Below are 18179 nucleotides of genomic sequence, written 5' to 3' on the forward strand. Positions count from 1 at the left end.
TGATAGTCTCTGCTGCTGCCATTTCGTACCCCATCGACAAAATTGAACTTTCACCACCGGCTGGCGTAGACGAAATCAACTCCAAAGTGTTACAAAATACGAAACAAATGAATGCAGTTTGTTTCTCAATGCTGTTTTCACTCTCCCTTGAAACAGGAATTTTTCCCAGACGACTGGAAAGTTGAAAAGGTCATTCCGGTCCACAAATTAGGAAACAAATAATCCCTCCTGAACTACCGCCCCCTTCTATATACTAACGAGCGTCCTATGCAACATCATAGAGCATGTCTCACACTTAACGTAATGCACTTCCTGGGTACAAACAACTTCCTTCATTGTTCCGAGCATGGCATTCGTAAATATTTATCCTGTGAAACTCAAGTGGCAATATTTATTCATAACTTACATTTATTAAAGATTGCTTGACCGTAACCTTCAGACTGATGCAATGTTTCTGGACTTCGCTAAAGCACACGACGAAGTACAACCCAAACACCTGTTACGAAAACATGCCCAGTTTATTTATTTATTTATTTATTTATTTATTTATTCATTTATTCATTTATTCATTCATTTATTTATTTATTTATTTATTTATTTATTTATTTATTTATTTATTTATTTATTTATAAGTACCCCCAAGGTCCTGCACTATTAAAGAGGGGACTGCTACATTATAGAGTAAATTACATGGAAAATCGATACAAAATGGAAGTTCCTTATTGTGCAATGATAGCTGCTAGTAGCGCATGTAGAAAAAGTAAAAATACATGTTGTGAGAACTATTTATAGCACAGTGTTCGCTACAAGTGCGCGAAAACTAGCAGCGTCTTGAATGCAGGCGATTGATCCGGGAAGGTAATTCCATTCCATAGAAGCACGCGGTATGAAATAGTCGAGGTATATTTTCGCATGGCCCGTCGCAATACCGACCTTGTTGGCATGATCGATGCGTGAAAAAGTGTAGGATAGTGGGGGCATCGGGTGAGAAGCTAGATGCGGAATATTATAATAGATTTTGTAAAACAAGTATGAGGGAGAATGCTTGTGGCGAGAAGCAAGTGGGGAAAGTTTGAGTGTGCTTTTCATTTCAGTGACGCCAGCTGTGTGATGGTAGTCGGCAGTGATAAATCTAGCAGCGTTAATCTGGACAGGTTCAAGCGCAGTAGTGAGATTGTCAAAAGAAGGATCCCATATGTAAGACGCATATTCAAGTTTTCTTCTGGCCAGTGTTTTGTGGAGAAGTTGTTCGAGAGAGGAAGGAGCAGAGAAGTTTCGACGTAGGAACCTAGCATGCGATTAGCATTGTTAATTATGATGCGGGTGTGCAGAGTCCAGTTTAGGGTTGATGTTGTGTTCACGCCGCGATAACGGTAGGAAGCAAAAGACTCCAAGATAACATTATTGAGGAAATAGCAGGGGGAGGTGGGTGAAGCTTGAGTTAGACGCATAACTTTGCACTAGTTAGGATTTAGTTGCATAAGCCAATTGTCAGATCAGTTACATTTGACGTCAAGGTCAGTTTAAATGGTAGTACTGTCGTTATCGTTGGCAATGTTGTGGAAATTCACGTGGTCATCAGCAGATAAGAGAATGTTAGAAGATACGCAGTCAGGCAGGTCGTTAATCTATATTAGGAACAGGAGGGGACCTAAAACAGACCCTTGTGGAACCCCAGAATGGACAGGCTTAGTACATGATTTGTGATTATTGCATTCAACAAACTCTAGATGGTTAGTCGAGGAATATTCAAGGCAGTTAAGAAGATCTGGATGAATATTAATTTTGCGTAACTTCAGAAAGAGTAGTTAGTGGCAGATTTTATGGAATGCATTTGTGCAATCCAGAAAAATACAATCCGCCATGGAAGTACGACCCAAAATTGAGTGTAGTTTGTCGGTGAAGAAGAGTAGTTGTGTTTCACAAGAGAGATTTTCGAAAGCCATCTTCGGAAAAAGAAAAAAAAAAGAACGCGATGGATTCTATAAATGAGACTAGCTGAGAAGACAGAATATGTTAAAGTATTTTACAGGGAATGCTGGTTAGGGAGATGGGGCGATAATTGTTAGGAGAGTTCTTATCACCAGACTTGTGGAAAGGACTGACCTTCCCGGGTTTCCAGTGTGGTGGGTATCAAGAGATTGCTGAAACATTTTCGAAAGAATAATCGATGAATACAAGGCAGTGCTTTCTAGAATATAGGAGTTAATAAGGTCGGTGCCAGGTGAGCCAGAAATCTTTAGTGATTCTGTAAATATTGCAACACCGCATGGATCCATGATTATTGGGTTCATAGGAAGGCATGCGCAAGGTGTGACAGTGGGGACTGGTGGATTAAGAACAACGAAGCAATTATTGCAGAAATTTTCATTAAGAATGGAGGTACAAAAGTCATCTGATATATTAGAACCGGCATCGTTAACAAGGTTAATAGTATTGTGACTGAAAGCGTTAATCACTCGCCAAATCTTTTGGGGATTAATAGTTAACGTGGTAGGCAACGTTACTTGAAGAAATTAATTTCAAGCTAGAGTTAGTATTGACACGTATGTGCTGTTAACAGTATGGTAGGCTTCCCATCGTGTGTCAGAAGAAGTCTTAGCGGCATGTTATGCCCGGTTTTTTCTATTTGCCAGGCGTTCTAAGTGAACGTTGCATCAAGGAGCTTTGATATTGCGGGAGAGCTTGCGTAAGGGGATGTCTTTCTTTACCAGTTTGTGTACATTTCAGAAGTTGCCAATTATAAACAGTGCGGTCATCAAGGCTATAGTAAGAAAGGAGTCGAAAGAATTTGATAACTCAATGTTAATTGCCTGAAAATTTGCTTTATTTTAATCCAAGATATATTTAGTACTCACATGCTTCTTTGAGACAGGATTGTTAATGCTAAATTCCAGAAGTAGGTGGTCACTTAAACCAGGTAAGTACAAAATATTAGACGTAAGTTTCGGGCATGGCGTTAGTATTAGGTCCAGCGTTTTCGTTGTTTCATTTGCCAGTCTGGTTAGTTTACAGACCAGCTGTGAAAGAGCAATGAGCAGAGATTCAAACAGCCGTTGGATTCTGCAGAAGGAGGATGAGCTGTATTCGGAAGTGAAGATGATTGTACGTTTGGGAAATTAAGATCGCCCCTTAGAAAGAAGGGAGTGTCTGCAAATTGAGTGTGAATACTGCCTAGCAGGTCATGTAAGTCACTGACAAAGTCGCCCGTGTACGAAAGTGGTCGATTACACACACACCAAAAATTTGTTGCAAAGTGAAAGACACTCGAGAAAAACTTCATGATCGTTAATGTTTGGATGTAGCCAGGTTTCAATTACGGCAATGACATCAGCGTCACAGGAATCAAGAGCTGAATTAAAAGCGGCAAACTTGTTGGGAAGACTCCGCGCGTTACAAGTTGAGATGGCCCGGCTTGGACCATCGACGCTACTGGGTGATGAAGAAGCACCATGTCACCTCGCACATTCCTATGCAGAAGTGTCACGTCGCAATCTACGCGCAGTCGAACAACCACCAGCACTGCTTAGTTCACGAGTAGTGAACGACCGTTCAACTTCTGCAATACTGTAAGTCGCCGGGTCGTATACAAAACGTTTGCCGTGCAAGCGAAGTGTTTTATATTTGATATGGAAGGCGGATGACCCCGATTTTTCTTTACCCAAGCCAAAGAGTTTCTTGCTTATTTCCCGGCTGGCCGGACAAAAATCCTCAGATACAAAAAGATATTGCGTTTTTAGCTTTGATCACGTTTTGTTCTGTTTTGAAGCCGTTAAACTTTATTATACTTGGGCGACATTTGGACTCTAAGTAAGCACTCATACGATGGACGCGTTTGACTGCCCACGGCGGCAAGGCATTCTCAAGGGCCGATGAAATGGCAGCAAGTCTACGTTGCTCTGTTTGAAGCCAAGATTCGTGACTGTCGAAAATGCCGCGAAGAATTAGATTGTTGCATCTGGAATGGTCTTCGTAGTCATTTACTCTAGATTCAAGCACAGCTTGCAGTGATTTCAGAGATTCAATGGTTTTGTGAGCATCGGACAAGTCCCATTTTATAGGATCAAGTAGTGTTATTCGGTTTTCATGGGAATTGGTGCGCCGAACAATATAGACTGACGTTTAGACTCCAAAGCTTCTTGACTAGTTTTAATATCTTTTATGTCAAGCTTCAGGTCGGACTTGCCTCTGGCAAGCTCTGAAGTCTGCTCTTTAATATCTAAGAATTTGAAGCTTTTGCTCAGGTACGTCGGTCTCATCTAATAATGTGGTAGAGTTAAATCGAGTAACCTTGGGAAGACCAGGATCAGTTTCGACATCACCAGGCTATAGCAATCAGAGAGTGACGTCTACACATTCGCACAAGGTACCAATAAGGACAATAAGGAATCAGAAGCGCTTGTCGCATCTTTAAGTGTGAAAAGAAAGCCGATCACGAACCTGTTGAGCGTAGAGGTGAAAAGCATATAGCATGCTGTCGAGATTGCTGCTCACAAGCCCACTGGAATCAGGTACGGGGTGCAGGCTATTTAAGCCCCAGGAAGGAGGGGGTGGTGCTGCCGTAGCCGTTATCTTCAGGGTGGCGAATTGATCCCCGATCGACCATCCTTTGATGATGGTGATTGAAGGTGCACCAGGGTCTTGAATTTCTGGTACGGTTGGCGCATAGATAGATGGCGAACAGGATACACGTGGTGGTTGAACCTGCACCTTCAAGTTCTCGAATGTATTTCAGAATTTCTTACTAACCGGTCTCAGTTTGTCTCTATTAAGAATACTCATTCTAGCTCCATTTCAGTAACATCAAGTGTCGGGAGTGCAATGTAGTTATAGGAAGGATGGCAGTTGCTCCGGAGACCCTGTCATCGAGGTGGGCCGCCGTTCTGCGGAGCTCAGACCTCGGAATCCAGACGTGGGCAGTCCAGCAAGACCGTGAGGCGGCGTTGAGGCAGGGCCTTGACGTTTCCCCGTGGGAGACCTGAGCCCGGGTCGCATTTAACCTTTCCGGACGTACAAGAAAGTTGTATCCATTCATCCATCCATTCCCCGGTCCTCGCACCCCTTCGATTCCTAATATCTAATAACGACCTACCCATCCATATATCTTTTCCAATCTGTATGTTTGCCGAAGATTGCGTCGTCTATCGCACAATTACTAACCTTTCTCATCAAAATGCACTCCAGGATGACCTTAACCGTGTACAGGAGTGGTGCGACCTTTGGCCAGTGAAGCTTAATCCCACTAAATTCAAACTAGGGTTGTTTCAACGGCAGCATAATCCTTTGCTTTGCGTACCTAATCTTTAACTCCACTGCTGAACACTGCTCCAGAAATTGGGAACACATGGGGTTCTTTGACGTGCACCTAAATGCTCACGTGTTCGCACTACCACCTTCGCTGCCTCTCTTTTCTTCGTACAGCAGTGGACTGGAATGTCCTTCCCTGAGACATTGCAGCCATCACGTGTCCATCAACTTTTTCAGAAAATGTCACAGCACACAGTTCTCCATAAGGACTGTTATTTGTAACCTCCAAACGGGAGTCTTTAAGGTAATAAAGTAAAGTGACGTTCAAAATCGAACTAAACGCCAATCTTCTTTTCAGCTCAATAACTTTCATTTGATTACAGGGAACACGCTGGGAAATTTGGAGTTAGTGCGAACATTTTTTGATCTGTTAAAGAATTTTACTGATTCTTTACTCCCACGAGGAATTTTCGCTAACGACCAACCGACATCCATCGCATTATCAACGCACGAAAAACGCCAACGAAGTCCGATTTTTGTGGTAACGGGGTCCTTGATACTGTCGCTTTAACGCTTCGATATAAAAAAATTGTGAGCCATTCCACTGTATGAAGGTGGACGAACAGCGAAGCTGCTAGCACGTAGGCGCGTTGCTCCTCGGCAGTCCCAACAATACGACAAGGAACAGAAGACACGTGAAATTCAAGAGGGAGAACGGCAACTTGTCTTACTGGTTTTTTATATACGAGGGGCGTTCCGAAAGTAAGTTTCGTCTTTTTTTTTTAGAGAGAGAGAATATGGTGCATCAGTTAAAACAAACAATATCCGCTAGAATTGACGCCCGTTGCTGGTTCAACGACGGAAGGAGCGTCATAACCCTTGCGCTGAGCGCCGAAGAAGAGAGCGTAGCAGCAGACCGGCGTGCCCCAGCTTATTTGAGTGCAAAAAGAATCAGACCCACAACTTTTGCTGTTAACGCAAAGTGAATTAGGGTACAGTTAATATTCGGGTTTTAAGGCACTCGAACACACAACCTTTGGTGGGAGTCGAACTCTCGAACTTTCGTGGGAGTGGAAACCACGGCTATTCGTGTTAATTAGGACAAACTTAATTTGGGCACAGTTAATTAAGGCACTCGAATCCACCCCCTACTGTGGTAGAAACGAAGTAAATGAAGTAACAACGGATTCGCATGAGTATGACAATTAACTTATTAAATGTCTCGTGGGCGCGTATAGCTTTCGCCTTGATCCTCTTTAGCCTAAGCTGAAGTGACTACCAACTGTTGTAGGGCCTCTTATAAAAATTTCTTTTTATTGCAATAGCAATTATATAGACACTCCAGGCGCATTTCTCCCGTCGGTGTCGCCATCGCCGTTACCGTGGGGTTCCGTATAAAGTACAAGGGCGATAAAACCGTCTCCGCGTGCCGTATGCTGTATGTGTGAGTGAAAGCGTGCGAGGATCAACCGCGCGGACGCAGCGGACAGCGGCCACATTTCAATGGGGGCCGAAATGCGAAAACACCCGTGTACTTAGATTTAGGTGCAGGTTAAAGAACCCCAAGTGGTCAAAATTTCCGACCCCCCCCCCCCTCACACACTACGGCGTGCCTCATAATCAGAAAGTGGTTTTTGCACGTAAAACCCCATTATTCATTTTAAATAATGACCTTTGGTGTGAGAAAACGAAACTGCAGAGCCGAATTCACTTGCGTATGATCGGTTAATGCCTTCAGTCTGCATCCAAAGGACATTTACAAACGCCTCGTGATTTGCCCATCGTACTGTGGCACTTCTAGGAATGCAATGTTGTTATCTGTAACGAAATTGACTTGCGCATTGTAGATACCTTGCGTTGTGCTTCAGTGTGCCGTTTCGCAATATCACGAAAGCTATAGGAACAGCCGGCAGGAATCTGTTCATGTCGTATACTGACGTAGTTTACTTACTGACACTTACGCACTAAAGCTTTTTTGTAATAAGATGCGCAGTTACGACGAAAAGGTTTTCTTGAGAGAATGCGCTCTTGACAACGTTAGCATTGATATTACGTGCGTGAGGGTCCGAGCAGAGAATAAAATTTTGCTAGCGTCACTGGGATCTTTTTTATTTAATGGGATCGACAAATATTATATGATTAAATATGGGCAAGAATGACTTCATAGTACATTCAAAACCTTTTGAAACCAAGCCGGTTTGTTTTCTCAACACTAAGTATGCAGAACTGTATTCACCTTAAGCAGAATGTGAAACAATGACCGGTGTATATTCAATTATTTTGCAAGTATATATGCCGAAGCCCTTTGAACACCTCTAGCAAAATTGGATTTCAGTAAGCATGCCGTCAATATAGGTGATTGTAAAAGGCATTCGGCTATTTTGATCTTGCAGAGGCCGGTCTTCTGCGCGTAAGCTGAATGTATCTTCTGCTTTAGGAGCCGTGCTTACAAGTGAACAAATCGGCGAAAAGGATGGACAAATAGGCATGCGTTCCTCCCTGTGGACTGGCCGAACTTCTTTTCCAACTAAACTTTCGCACAGCTATGTTGCATTCAACGTCAAGAAGGGGATGAGAGTGTCGGAACGGGATTACGAGACCCTCTCGTAGATAACGTCTGCGAGATATGAACAGCTTTAAGGACACGGCGGCTACTTGTCAAACTATGAGGGCGCAACTTTTGCAAGACCTCTTCCATTGTGCTGTTTTGCCAATACGAAAAGGTTGAATATAAGGCACTGGTATTTTAAGAACGCAAATGAGCTGCTGGACTCTTGATGCCAAAGGATATGGGCAATGCTACAAACTGTCCAGCCTACTTCTAGTTTGAACGCGGCACTGCAGCATCAATCGGAATTCCCTAAATGTTGCACCCCTTACACTCCTTAACTGTATGCCATCGCTCGAGAAACCAGGATGTTCTGCTATGCAGAGGCTGTTTTCATCATCTCACGAGGTTCGGCTTTGTTCCTTTAGCTACAAGCAGAGGCGCACGCAAACGTGTATATGTACACCTGAGCAGAGAACGCATCTCACCATTTTGAAGGGATCCGAAGTAAGCTCTCATAGAAAATTGTAACAGCTGTTACAACATATGCGAGTACGTTCTCTAATATAGGCCCCTTTTGTCGTCGACTGCGATTCACCTGTGCTCCTCGCTGCTAATAACGAGGCAATTCTTAAGTTTAGTTTTGCAGGTATCAGTACGTCCAGCTGAAATGAATTTTCAATCGTGTACCGTTCTTGTACTGGTCTCCGGCTTTTTGATCGCGGTAACGTGTGTAAAAACTAAGGTATGTGTATTGTTGCTTTGAACACAACTTTGGCTACTCTGCAGGAATACAATAGGGACCTGCGGGGACAAAATTTAGAGGCAAAGTCACTTACTGTTATTTTCCCCAACGACAGCAATATTCTCGCATGAACATGACCCTCAATGAAGCAGGTAAGTGTTAAAATTATTTAATCTCTCTTCAGTTGAATATATAACTTTTCTTAGCTGCGACATTTTCTACCAATCACTATTTCGCTTAGACGCTTGTTTTAAACAAAATGTTATTTTTTTCCCAGGCGTGAGTTTGCCGTTTACGGTATTCCCGAGCCTAATGTTAAGGAATGTCATCGGGTACATTAGGATAGTACCATTTTATTTCAAAATCTGAAGAAGAATATAATGTGGTTTTTCTTGGCTTCATAATCAATAAAGATTACTGGTGGGACAGCAGTTAAACGAAAGCAAAGCGACCCCCGCAACTAGCAACTGAGTAGGGCGCAGACTATAGATGAGCTTAGGCAACATGGTATTATTCATATTTATACTTTTTGTGCGCAAACAAACAGGGATGAAGAATAGGGGCAACACAAGGACGAGCGCTTTATAACAACTCTCCTTGTGTTGCCCCTATTCTACGTCCCTGTTTGTTTGCGCACAAAAAATATAAATATGAATATGTTCCAACTAGGCCGACTCGCAGTTATGGTATTATTGCACAAGAGTTTTAAGGGTACACAGACATGTTTTGCCGCTATCGGCATACACGTGACAAGAGCCATTAGGAAGCATTTGTTATTTGATTTTTAGGCAGTTGTTTAAATATTTCGTTTTGATGCAGTCACTCTTTTACGTACCGCCATTTTTATACCTTATTACTCGCACCTAATTCGTAAAATTTATTATCTAATTTCAACGCAAAATCCTGGCACTATCAAAACCGAGCAGCCCAGGAGCTCAAGAAAGGCATCCTTCTTTGTACATAAGACGCGAACATCCCGTGCCGAGGTCATGACGAAGTCCGAATGATGGAATGCCTTGGCATATACTAATAAGTCCCGTCACCGCAGTTGTCGGTCACGACGTTCAATTTTGAACGTAATCTAACCTTTAGTCACGGAGTATTTTTCCTACACACAACGCTTCTAAAGCATTGTTTTTACCCTGGCTCATTATACTATGCAATTACTTTCCAGAACACGTTGTCAATTACAGTGATTTTAAGAAATTCAGAGATCAATTATTGAAACACGTAATGTGTACTAACGCCTCATATATTTCTTCCCATTCATTATGCTACTTGGATAAACGCATTGGTACTTTTTGCAATCCTGTTTTATTACTTATTTTTTGTTGCTAACTTTTCATACCTTCTTTATCTAATGTGTGAAAATAACTCGCCTCACTGATGAATGTCAATAATGTTCAACGTTTTCCCCGCTTATGTATTACTTCTCAAAGGGCATTTGTCTAAAGGAACAACAAATTAATATAAAAATGGCAAACGACGACGACGACGACGACGATGATGATGATGATGATGATGATGATGATGATGATACCAAGCCCACATGTACGCATAGCCATCTGCACTACCTTGCATATTGGCCGGTTGCCATCTTTGTTCTCCAGGGAATTACGCAACGAAACAACAAATGCAATCTCATATTCTTACGGCCGCGCATGTACGTCTACGTGCATATCTTTCCGTTCGGTTTCCATATCATTTAAATCGCTATTTCTTATGTTATAAAACGAATATATTTATTAGGCTATTACGCCTGTTTTCTCACTCGAATGGCCGCGTTGGTCAAATGCCTCTAGAGAGCCACATGTTGTCGCGCAGGAGCTCAGTGCATGGCCTCCGAGATCGCGGGGTGCGCGTTGTCTGTCTTCGGCTGGCGGCAGTCGCAGCGATTTCAGTGCACTCGTGCAGTGCCGAACGTTCCTCTAAGCGCCACGTGTGGGTTAGCAACTTAGCGCACGTTCGGCTACGGTGAGCACGACATAGGTGCACGCGACAGTGGATCGTGGCCACGGAGATCGGCGGTCGATCCCACCATGCAGCGCGCGCCGGCAGATGACGAAGAACGGGTCGTTCAATTCAGGTGCCATCTTGTAGCAGACGGTTAAGACGGAAGTAGTGTTACCAGTGTCTCGCACAAAGCTAGTTTTGCTGCTGCAGTCCAGCAGCGCATCGGACAGCGCAGGCGACGCAATTGATCCAGAAGCATCGACGAGAGCGGTAGGCCATTTAGTCACGAATGTTGTAGCGTCTTACGAAGATGAGGAGGTTTGATCCAGCAGCATCGAGTTACGCAACTGATACTACAGCTTTCATTTTCGCCGTTTATTTTCCGGTTCTAAGGTACTTCAGACAAACATGCAGGTATAGGTATAGTGTACTATACCACAATTCTAGGTGCTCAACGCGCAATTCGCAGCTTCATCCCAGTACGAGAATCATTCGCATGGCGAAGAACCATTCGTCTGTCCGCATTCCTCAATATTCGTTCTCAATAAAAAGCTTGGCCATGTTCGTGTTCCCGCAAATCATGGCAAGTGCAAGTGGATGCTGGTCGCTGTAAATTGTCGTCTGCTGAACTCGGAATTCGGCATGTTTTTCGCAGAGGGCGTTGTAGTCGCACATTCACGTTTGGTGGCTCACACGTTCGTCTGGCGCGTGGTGGAGCGTAAAACTCGGGCAGTTTTATGTAATTTCCGCTACACTGTTACGGTACCAGCATGGCTCAGATGAATTAAAGTGCTATAATTCAGCGCGCCGTCCTATCTCGGAGGCCATGCTCTGCGGCGCCTGTAGGTAGGCTGTTGTCGGTGGTGGCGCTGGTGTATCGTGCCTCCGCCATGAGTAACTACTTAAGAGGAAAAAAACTAAATCAGGAAAGAAACAATGTATGATAACTCAAAGGGAAACTCATTACTTTGCGAAGCGAGATCGGGATGCCTTAGAACACGCACCTATAGAGCGAGATATAAGAAGGAAGAAGAAGCATGTGCTTGCTGCAGTAAAGCTAGGGAAACTAAGGAGCGTATTTTATTAGTGCTTTATTACAACGTGAAGACATCTACCCAGCGGTCGATTTAGGCACCACTGGCCTCCTTGAAGTCCTTGGGTTCAGCGAGAGCAGTGGAAAAGTGAACATGTGCGCAATAGGGATTAGTAAGGGGCGATTGGAGGATTGGTGGAATAAAAGTAGTGAAACGACATAAAATGAAGATGTACAAAAGCACAGTTCGCAATAGGGGATCAGAAAATTTGGTTGTGAGAGTTCTTAGTGTTTTTTTTTTCTTTTTTATTGTTTAACCTAAGTAGGACATTAAGCAGTAGAATAGCAAGAGCTTGGTGGCGCAACCCACCGCCCCGTTGCAAAGGGAACGCTCATAACATCCATCCATCCATCCATCCATCCATCCATCCAACCGCCGCTATATAATTAGTGCCGAGAACTTGGAGTGGCGCACTCTCGGAAGTGACGTCACGGTCTGGACGTCGCTCACTGCGGCTCGCTCGGCTGCCACGCGGACTCGTTTCCTTCGTGTATGCTCGGGCGATGGGTGGCTCGAGCCGTACTTATTGAGTGATATGTCGGGTTTTTTCTGCTGCCGTGTCTCTACCCGAGATCCTTCTTCGAAAGCGCGTGAGCGGAAAAAATTTGCTGCTTGGATATCGCAAGTTATGTAGAGTTGAAGGGGTCTACTTGTTTTGCAAGGCATATATGCGCCGTTTCTGTCCACGGATATTGCGTAAAAATAAAGTCTGCAAATTCAACACCCGAAGTTGTGTACGATGCTTCGCTAAACACTTAGCACTCCCTTAGTGCTTAGCTATGAGAGACATTGCATTTTACAAGGAAGAAAAATCTTGCTATTTGGTGTCAACATGTTATCCATGTTAGAAAGACATGCCCCAGCAAATCTGTCATTATGATTCTAATTACTCTGGGCATTTGGTCTAGTTAAATATGGCCACCTAATTAATGCACAAAAGAAAATGTTAGGTGAGCTTTTCGCATGAAAACGTTTGCTGCTGCTTTCACCGCTCTCTGAAACAGGCTCCCATAAAACGAATTTCTCATAGCTGCTAACACGACAGCGCGTCATGTAGAGTATATACATAGTTAATTCACAAATACCATTGTAGCGATCACCCTAAAGAAAGCTTTCGTTGTTAGGATCGAGAGATAATCAATTTCAAGCTATACCCGCCGTGCTTGCTCAGTGGCAGTGGTGTTGGGCTGCTGAGCACGAGGTCGCGCGATCAAATCCCGGCCATGGCGGCCGCATATCGATGCGGGCGAAATGGGAAAACACCCGTGTACTTATATTTAGGTGCACCTTAAAGATCCCCAGGGGGTCGAAATTTCCGGAGTCCTCCACTACGGCGTGCCTCATAATCAGAAAGTGGTTTTGGCGCGTTTACCCAATAACTTAATTTTTTTTTAAATTTCAAGCGATGAAACGTTTCATGGTGACCCTCAGTAGCCTTTATCGATAATATGGCACACCCCTTACGCAACGGAAGCAAACGACAGTCGTCATGGCGAGGTACGCATTGTTCACGAAAGCCATCAGTTCAGTACAACTTCGAATTTGTACCATGAAGCAGTTTCTTACAGCGCCAACTGCAAATGCATGAAGTGTAATCGCGGTACTACAGCGCAGCTAAGGGTGCATAGAAAAGGAAAATTCAAGCCCCCTTCTGAGTCACCATGTCTCGTTCCAGCGCTCTTTAATTATACAGACGGAGAACTATTCGCTTCGTCAGTACATCAAAGAGAACCTCGCAAGCATTCATAAGGAAGCCACCACAAGCCTTACATACTTCACTTGATTTTTGACCCTCCACCGGGGAATTATGATTGCTTCAATACGTCCCATGCTGCTAATGAATGACGCCTCGGATTTTTCTGGCTGCAGCCACACAATCCAAAAGGCATATTTCAATAAAAACTCGAGATGAGCAGCCTTTGTCACTTCGCCAGACAGATTCGTCGTGTATATTCATCACGCGTCAAACACCAGAAAATTTCTTAAGTGAGTTGATCGTGTAGCACGGGAAAGGGGATATATATATATTGGTATGTTCACTTTCGTATTCTGCAAACAGCTGTAAGCCTCAATTAGCCTTCCTTAAAATTACCGCTACTTAAAATAAACACGTGAAGAACCGCCTAAATGTGAGAAGAAGTTAAAGAAATTAAGCAAGTGGTGCTGGTATCTCAACTACAGTGTTAAGTCCTCGTGTTACTGCCGAGCGTTTCTGTGAAGGAATGCGAAAATTCCATGCTACACCATGAACTACTCGTCGTGAGCAAACCTATTTCAGCGGATTAAAATCAAGGTAACTGTTCTAGAAGTCATACATAGCCAGCGTTTGCGGCAGACTTGTTGCACCGTGCCAGGTATGTTAGCCACTCCCCCACCCCCCCATAACTTGATTTGTATATGCTATACTTTTGCGGTTGTCGATCCGCGCATGAAAAACCCGCAATGGGCAGGTCTGCGCTCCTTCGGCTGCACTGTAGCGTTGTCTTTGAGAACTGTATTGTCGTGTAAGAAATAAGCTCTCTCAATAAACTTTCGCGAATGAAGACGCCGCAAAAATATGTTTGAGATGATCGCCATACCTATACATGCAGAGGGAACAAGAGCGAACAAACGAAAACACTGCAGAAGGTGCCCGGACACCGCCCGAGCTGCAGCAGACGACAGGCGCGAGTCCGTGCCCTGACGTCACGCGAGCGGCGCTTGCAGCACCCCTGTAGTTCGTTCTCGAGGCTAATACTGCGATAAAATTTACACGAACGCGCAAGGCGCATTTCCGCCGCCGTCATGCCCTCGTACTGTCGACTGCGAATGCGAGTGAATCATGGTTTCTTAAATAAAGTAACTGGAACGCTAATGGATTTCGTCCGACATGATCAAAATTATTATCTAGAAACTGGGGCGGTCCAGAGAATTCGTTCCAAGTGGATACGCGCTTGCTAACTCGGCGGCTATGACTCGTAGATTGAAATATGTGGCTTAAAGCAATTAATTAAAAAAACCAATTAGCATCGTTGCGTCAATCATTCAGTTGAACATTCTCATTTCTCGTAGAAGTAACGGCCGCCTCATGGATTGATTCAGATCAAGGGTTTGTGGTGTCTGCCATAGGCAACCCTTAAAAATGTGTCATTCAGTTTTTTAGAGCGCAGCTCTTTGGCGTCCGTTCCTGGGTTTCGCGTCGTCGTCGGCGTTGTCGTCGGCCTCGTAACCAGCTCCGCCCCTCTTTCATCCCCCCAGCGCTAGCAGCGACCGACTGATACCGCTGGATGCCGCTGACGCCGCTAGAGAGTCAAGATAACGTGACTGCATAGAACACCGTCGCCGCCATGCAGAAAGAGGAGGAAAGGGTCCCCCCCCCCCCCCCCTGTTCTTGTGTGGCGGATAGGGTGCTCTTCAGTTGCCGACGCGCCGGTTATTTCACGTAGGCCCCGGCACGTCGACGAATACGTGACCACCTTCCCACGGCTAGACCTGGTTCTTAGCGCTGCGGAAGCGAGGGTATCATATTGTTTGTGTCGGCATCGGCGGCGTTGTCCCTGAAACCAACTCCGCAGCTGGGGTTGACTCACTATCGGCGTCAGCGGCATCAGTCAGTCGCTGCTTTAACTGTCCATCGATCCACACCGATGTTAGTAGTGGGGGACTTTAATGTTGACATAAAGACAAACAGCAATTTCCTAACACTTATGCGGGAGAACATCCCGTTCTTCTCGCTCGTAACGCGTCCCACGGCTGTGACAACCTCGCGAGGCACTTGTATAGATCTCGTCTTTGAGAATCAAGCATTGGTGTACCAAGTCGAACATATATCAGTCTATTTCTCCGACCACAAAGCTTCCTTCATGACTGTCAAGAACTGTTAGTGGAGTCTTTGTTAAAGGAATACGTGTGAAAAATAAAAAAAAATTCTGTGATAGCGCATACATGTGTTGCTCGATTTCTTCAATAACTCCTATTCATTCCGCATTGGAATGGCCGACAGCCCTACTTGCGGCACCTGCGACTGCGAGGAGACGATTCAGCACCTTCTTTGTGACTGTCCCAGCTACAAAGTGCCAAGAACAGTGCTCGTAACCGCGCTCGAAAAACTGGACAATCGCCCCTTTACAGAGGAGAAGGCTCTAGGACACTGGTCCAGACGGGCTTCGGCACTCAAGGCCTTAAAGGCTTTGCTGAAGTATCTAAGGACTTGCGAATTGTGCGATCGCCTTTGAGTGTTGTATCGCGTAGTATCGCGGTACTGCGTGAATTTCCGTAATTTTTTTTTCTCCTCTTCTTCTTCTTTCTCCTTTTATTCCGTTTACCCCTTTCCCCAGCACAGGGTAGCCAGCCAGTACTTACACTGGCTAACCTCCCTGTCTTTCCTCCTCTTTGTCTCTCTCTCTCTCTCTTCTTTGCCTCAATCTATCGAAAAGGTGAAACAGCTTATTTGCTGCGCTCAAATTTCGCATTAGGAAGTAACGTAATCGTCGGTAATTTTTTTCTCATATTCACAATACACTACCGGCATTCTTATCGAGTTTCGAGCTATACATAAAAAGCCAGCTTTCTGCAGTCGCTAAAATGTCGCTGTCAATCTGTTGTAGCAGCATTTTCGTCCACAACTCTTCAACGGTTTCTTATGAGAGCATTCCTGTTTTCAACACGCACTTCCAAAGTGATGTCGTGGCCGTCTTCAGGCTAAAATAGCTGGTTACATCAAGTGCACCTGTTGTCACTTCGAACGGCCATGTGTCCGCTACACCGGAATCAGTCGCGGTGATTCAGAGAAGCTTAACTTTGATTTTGATCATTCTGTCCGTTCAAATGTGTCATTGTGCAAAACAAGTAACATAAAAAAGAGGCCTTAACCAAGTGGTCTCCTAAGTTGTTTTGCCACACTTTCTTATACTGATCTGTTCTTTTTTTTTTGCTTTTCATTCCCCTTCCACACCGAGGCTGCGGCGAGGCCATGGCCTCCAGATTTGTCGATGATGTCGCCATGGAGAACGCGGTTGTCGCCCAAAACCCGTGGGTGGTGAGGCATGCTTCAAATAAACATCGTTTTGCGCGAAAGTAAATTATTTTTTTTCCTTCTCCTCATAGGTTGAAAGATGTATCTCAGAAATGTTTCGTGCGCCGCGGGCCATGTACTTTCTGCGTATGCAAGGCCTATTTCACACCAGTTTTATAAAGCATTGGTCGTAATTATTGACATGAACGTAGGCCATTCAAACGGTTCACAAGGAAAGTGAGAGTCTAAATAATCAACATCACCACTTCTAGTGAAGTCACTAGAACTCCATTCCTCTTGCGAAGAGAATTTGCCTTTTTCAGGTCACAAATGCTTAACTCGGCAGCGTTTATATTGATAGCTCAGTTTGTCCCCAAGGGCATGTGAGAGTATGCAGCCACCTTGTTTATGTTGTGTACTGACTATGGGGCTCCGTACCGCTGTGGAAAGATGCAAGGCTTGTTACCTACGTGCATGTAATCTGTAATACCCAATAAATAAATAAATAAATCGTTTATTTATTTATTTATTTATTTATTTATTTCAAAACACCCTTAGCGCCATTACTGGCATTATTGCGGTGGGCACAAAGGACCGCGAAACGAGTAACTCGCCTTGCGGGCAGTCACAGCTGCTAGCAACTTTTTGCGCTCATTCTTTCACTGCCGTATTAAGTAGGTTGAATATCTGCACCCATGGGCGCCATATGGACATCAAGCCAATTGATAGCAACTTTTAATACAATGTACGTTGGCAGTAAATTGCAAACAAATTCACAAGGGCATGCTCACATGCACTATCAGTGGAGTTACCGTCACGTTCCCATGGGGCCGCTAGAATGCTATCATTGTAACCGACCCGCACGGTTTGCAAGGATGAAAACAAAGAAGAGCAATGAGATTTACAAGAGTGGCAGCGAAGAAGTTAGAAGGCAAAATTTGTAGGATAACACACAGGGCGGTACCTCGCTATTTGAGGCTTGAGCTGGTTGCCTAAGGACAAAAGGATACCGGAGCAAATATTCGCAGCAGGATGAGGCATCTGTCTGCTGCAGCAAAAATGTGGAGACAGCTCGGCTCATCCTAATGGTATGCGAAAGTATTCACCGAGTAAGAACGGCACGTAAACTGTACCTTGCAGAAGCGCCGGAATTTACAGTGCATGCAAGCATTAACTGGTCAGCAGTCGACATAAGCAGGAGACGTTTAGAGTATTCGTGTAAAAAAATCAGGGAAGAGTTTGATAGGACCAGGTTTGTTACAGGCGTGAGTAAACGCGACAAGGTAGGTATAGAAATTTCGAAGAAGAGAAAAACAATTAAAAACGAGGTATGCTAGACTGGAAAGCATGTATAGCACAGCTGATTAGCTCAAGCATGTTAGGAGAACATTGTACAGCGTAAGCTGTTATGAGCTCACTTCAATAGCGATTTCGGTTGGGGATGGTGTCCGCCGCCACCGTCGCCGGTGTCGGTAGCAGCTACCACCTGGAATGCGGAAAAGATACCGATGATGATGATGAAATGTATCCCTCGTTAAGGGGAAGGGGGCAGCGGGATAGAGGGTGGGGGGAGGAACTACTCGAAGTGGGTCTCCTGTA

The 18179-nt window shown here is 44.5% G+C and overlaps 1 protein-coding gene across 2 annotated transcripts in view; it reads left to right on the forward strand.

The window, feature by feature from the left end:
* The first annotated feature begins 8330 nt into the window (after nucleotides 1–8330).
* LOC139050730 (trypsin iota-like) overlaps nucleotides 8331–18179 on the forward strand; it is a 52088-nt gene continuing 42239 nt past the window's right edge. The window contains exons 1-4 of one of the 2 annotated variants that reach the window (XM_070527414.1): nucleotides 8331–8347; nucleotides 8437–8540; nucleotides 8656–8692; nucleotides 16525–16604. In XM_070527414.1, coding sequence (XP_070383515.1) covers nucleotides 8466–8540; nucleotides 8656–8692; nucleotides 16525–16604 — 192 coding nt within the window. In that variant the 5' untranslated portion in view covers nucleotides 8331–8347; nucleotides 8437–8465. Of the gene's footprint in view, nucleotides 8348–8388; nucleotides 8541–8655; nucleotides 8693–16524; nucleotides 16605–18179 lie in introns of those variants that run through there. The other variant, XM_070527413.1, reaches the window with a different exon arrangement.

Source organism: Dermacentor albipictus, chromosome 10, assembly GCF_038994185.2.
Source record: "Dermacentor albipictus isolate Rhodes 1998 colony chromosome 10, USDA_Dalb.pri_finalv2, whole genome shotgun sequence".
In the NCBI taxonomy this organism is placed as follows: Eukaryota; Metazoa; Arthropoda; class Arachnida; order Ixodida; family Ixodidae; genus Dermacentor; species Dermacentor albipictus.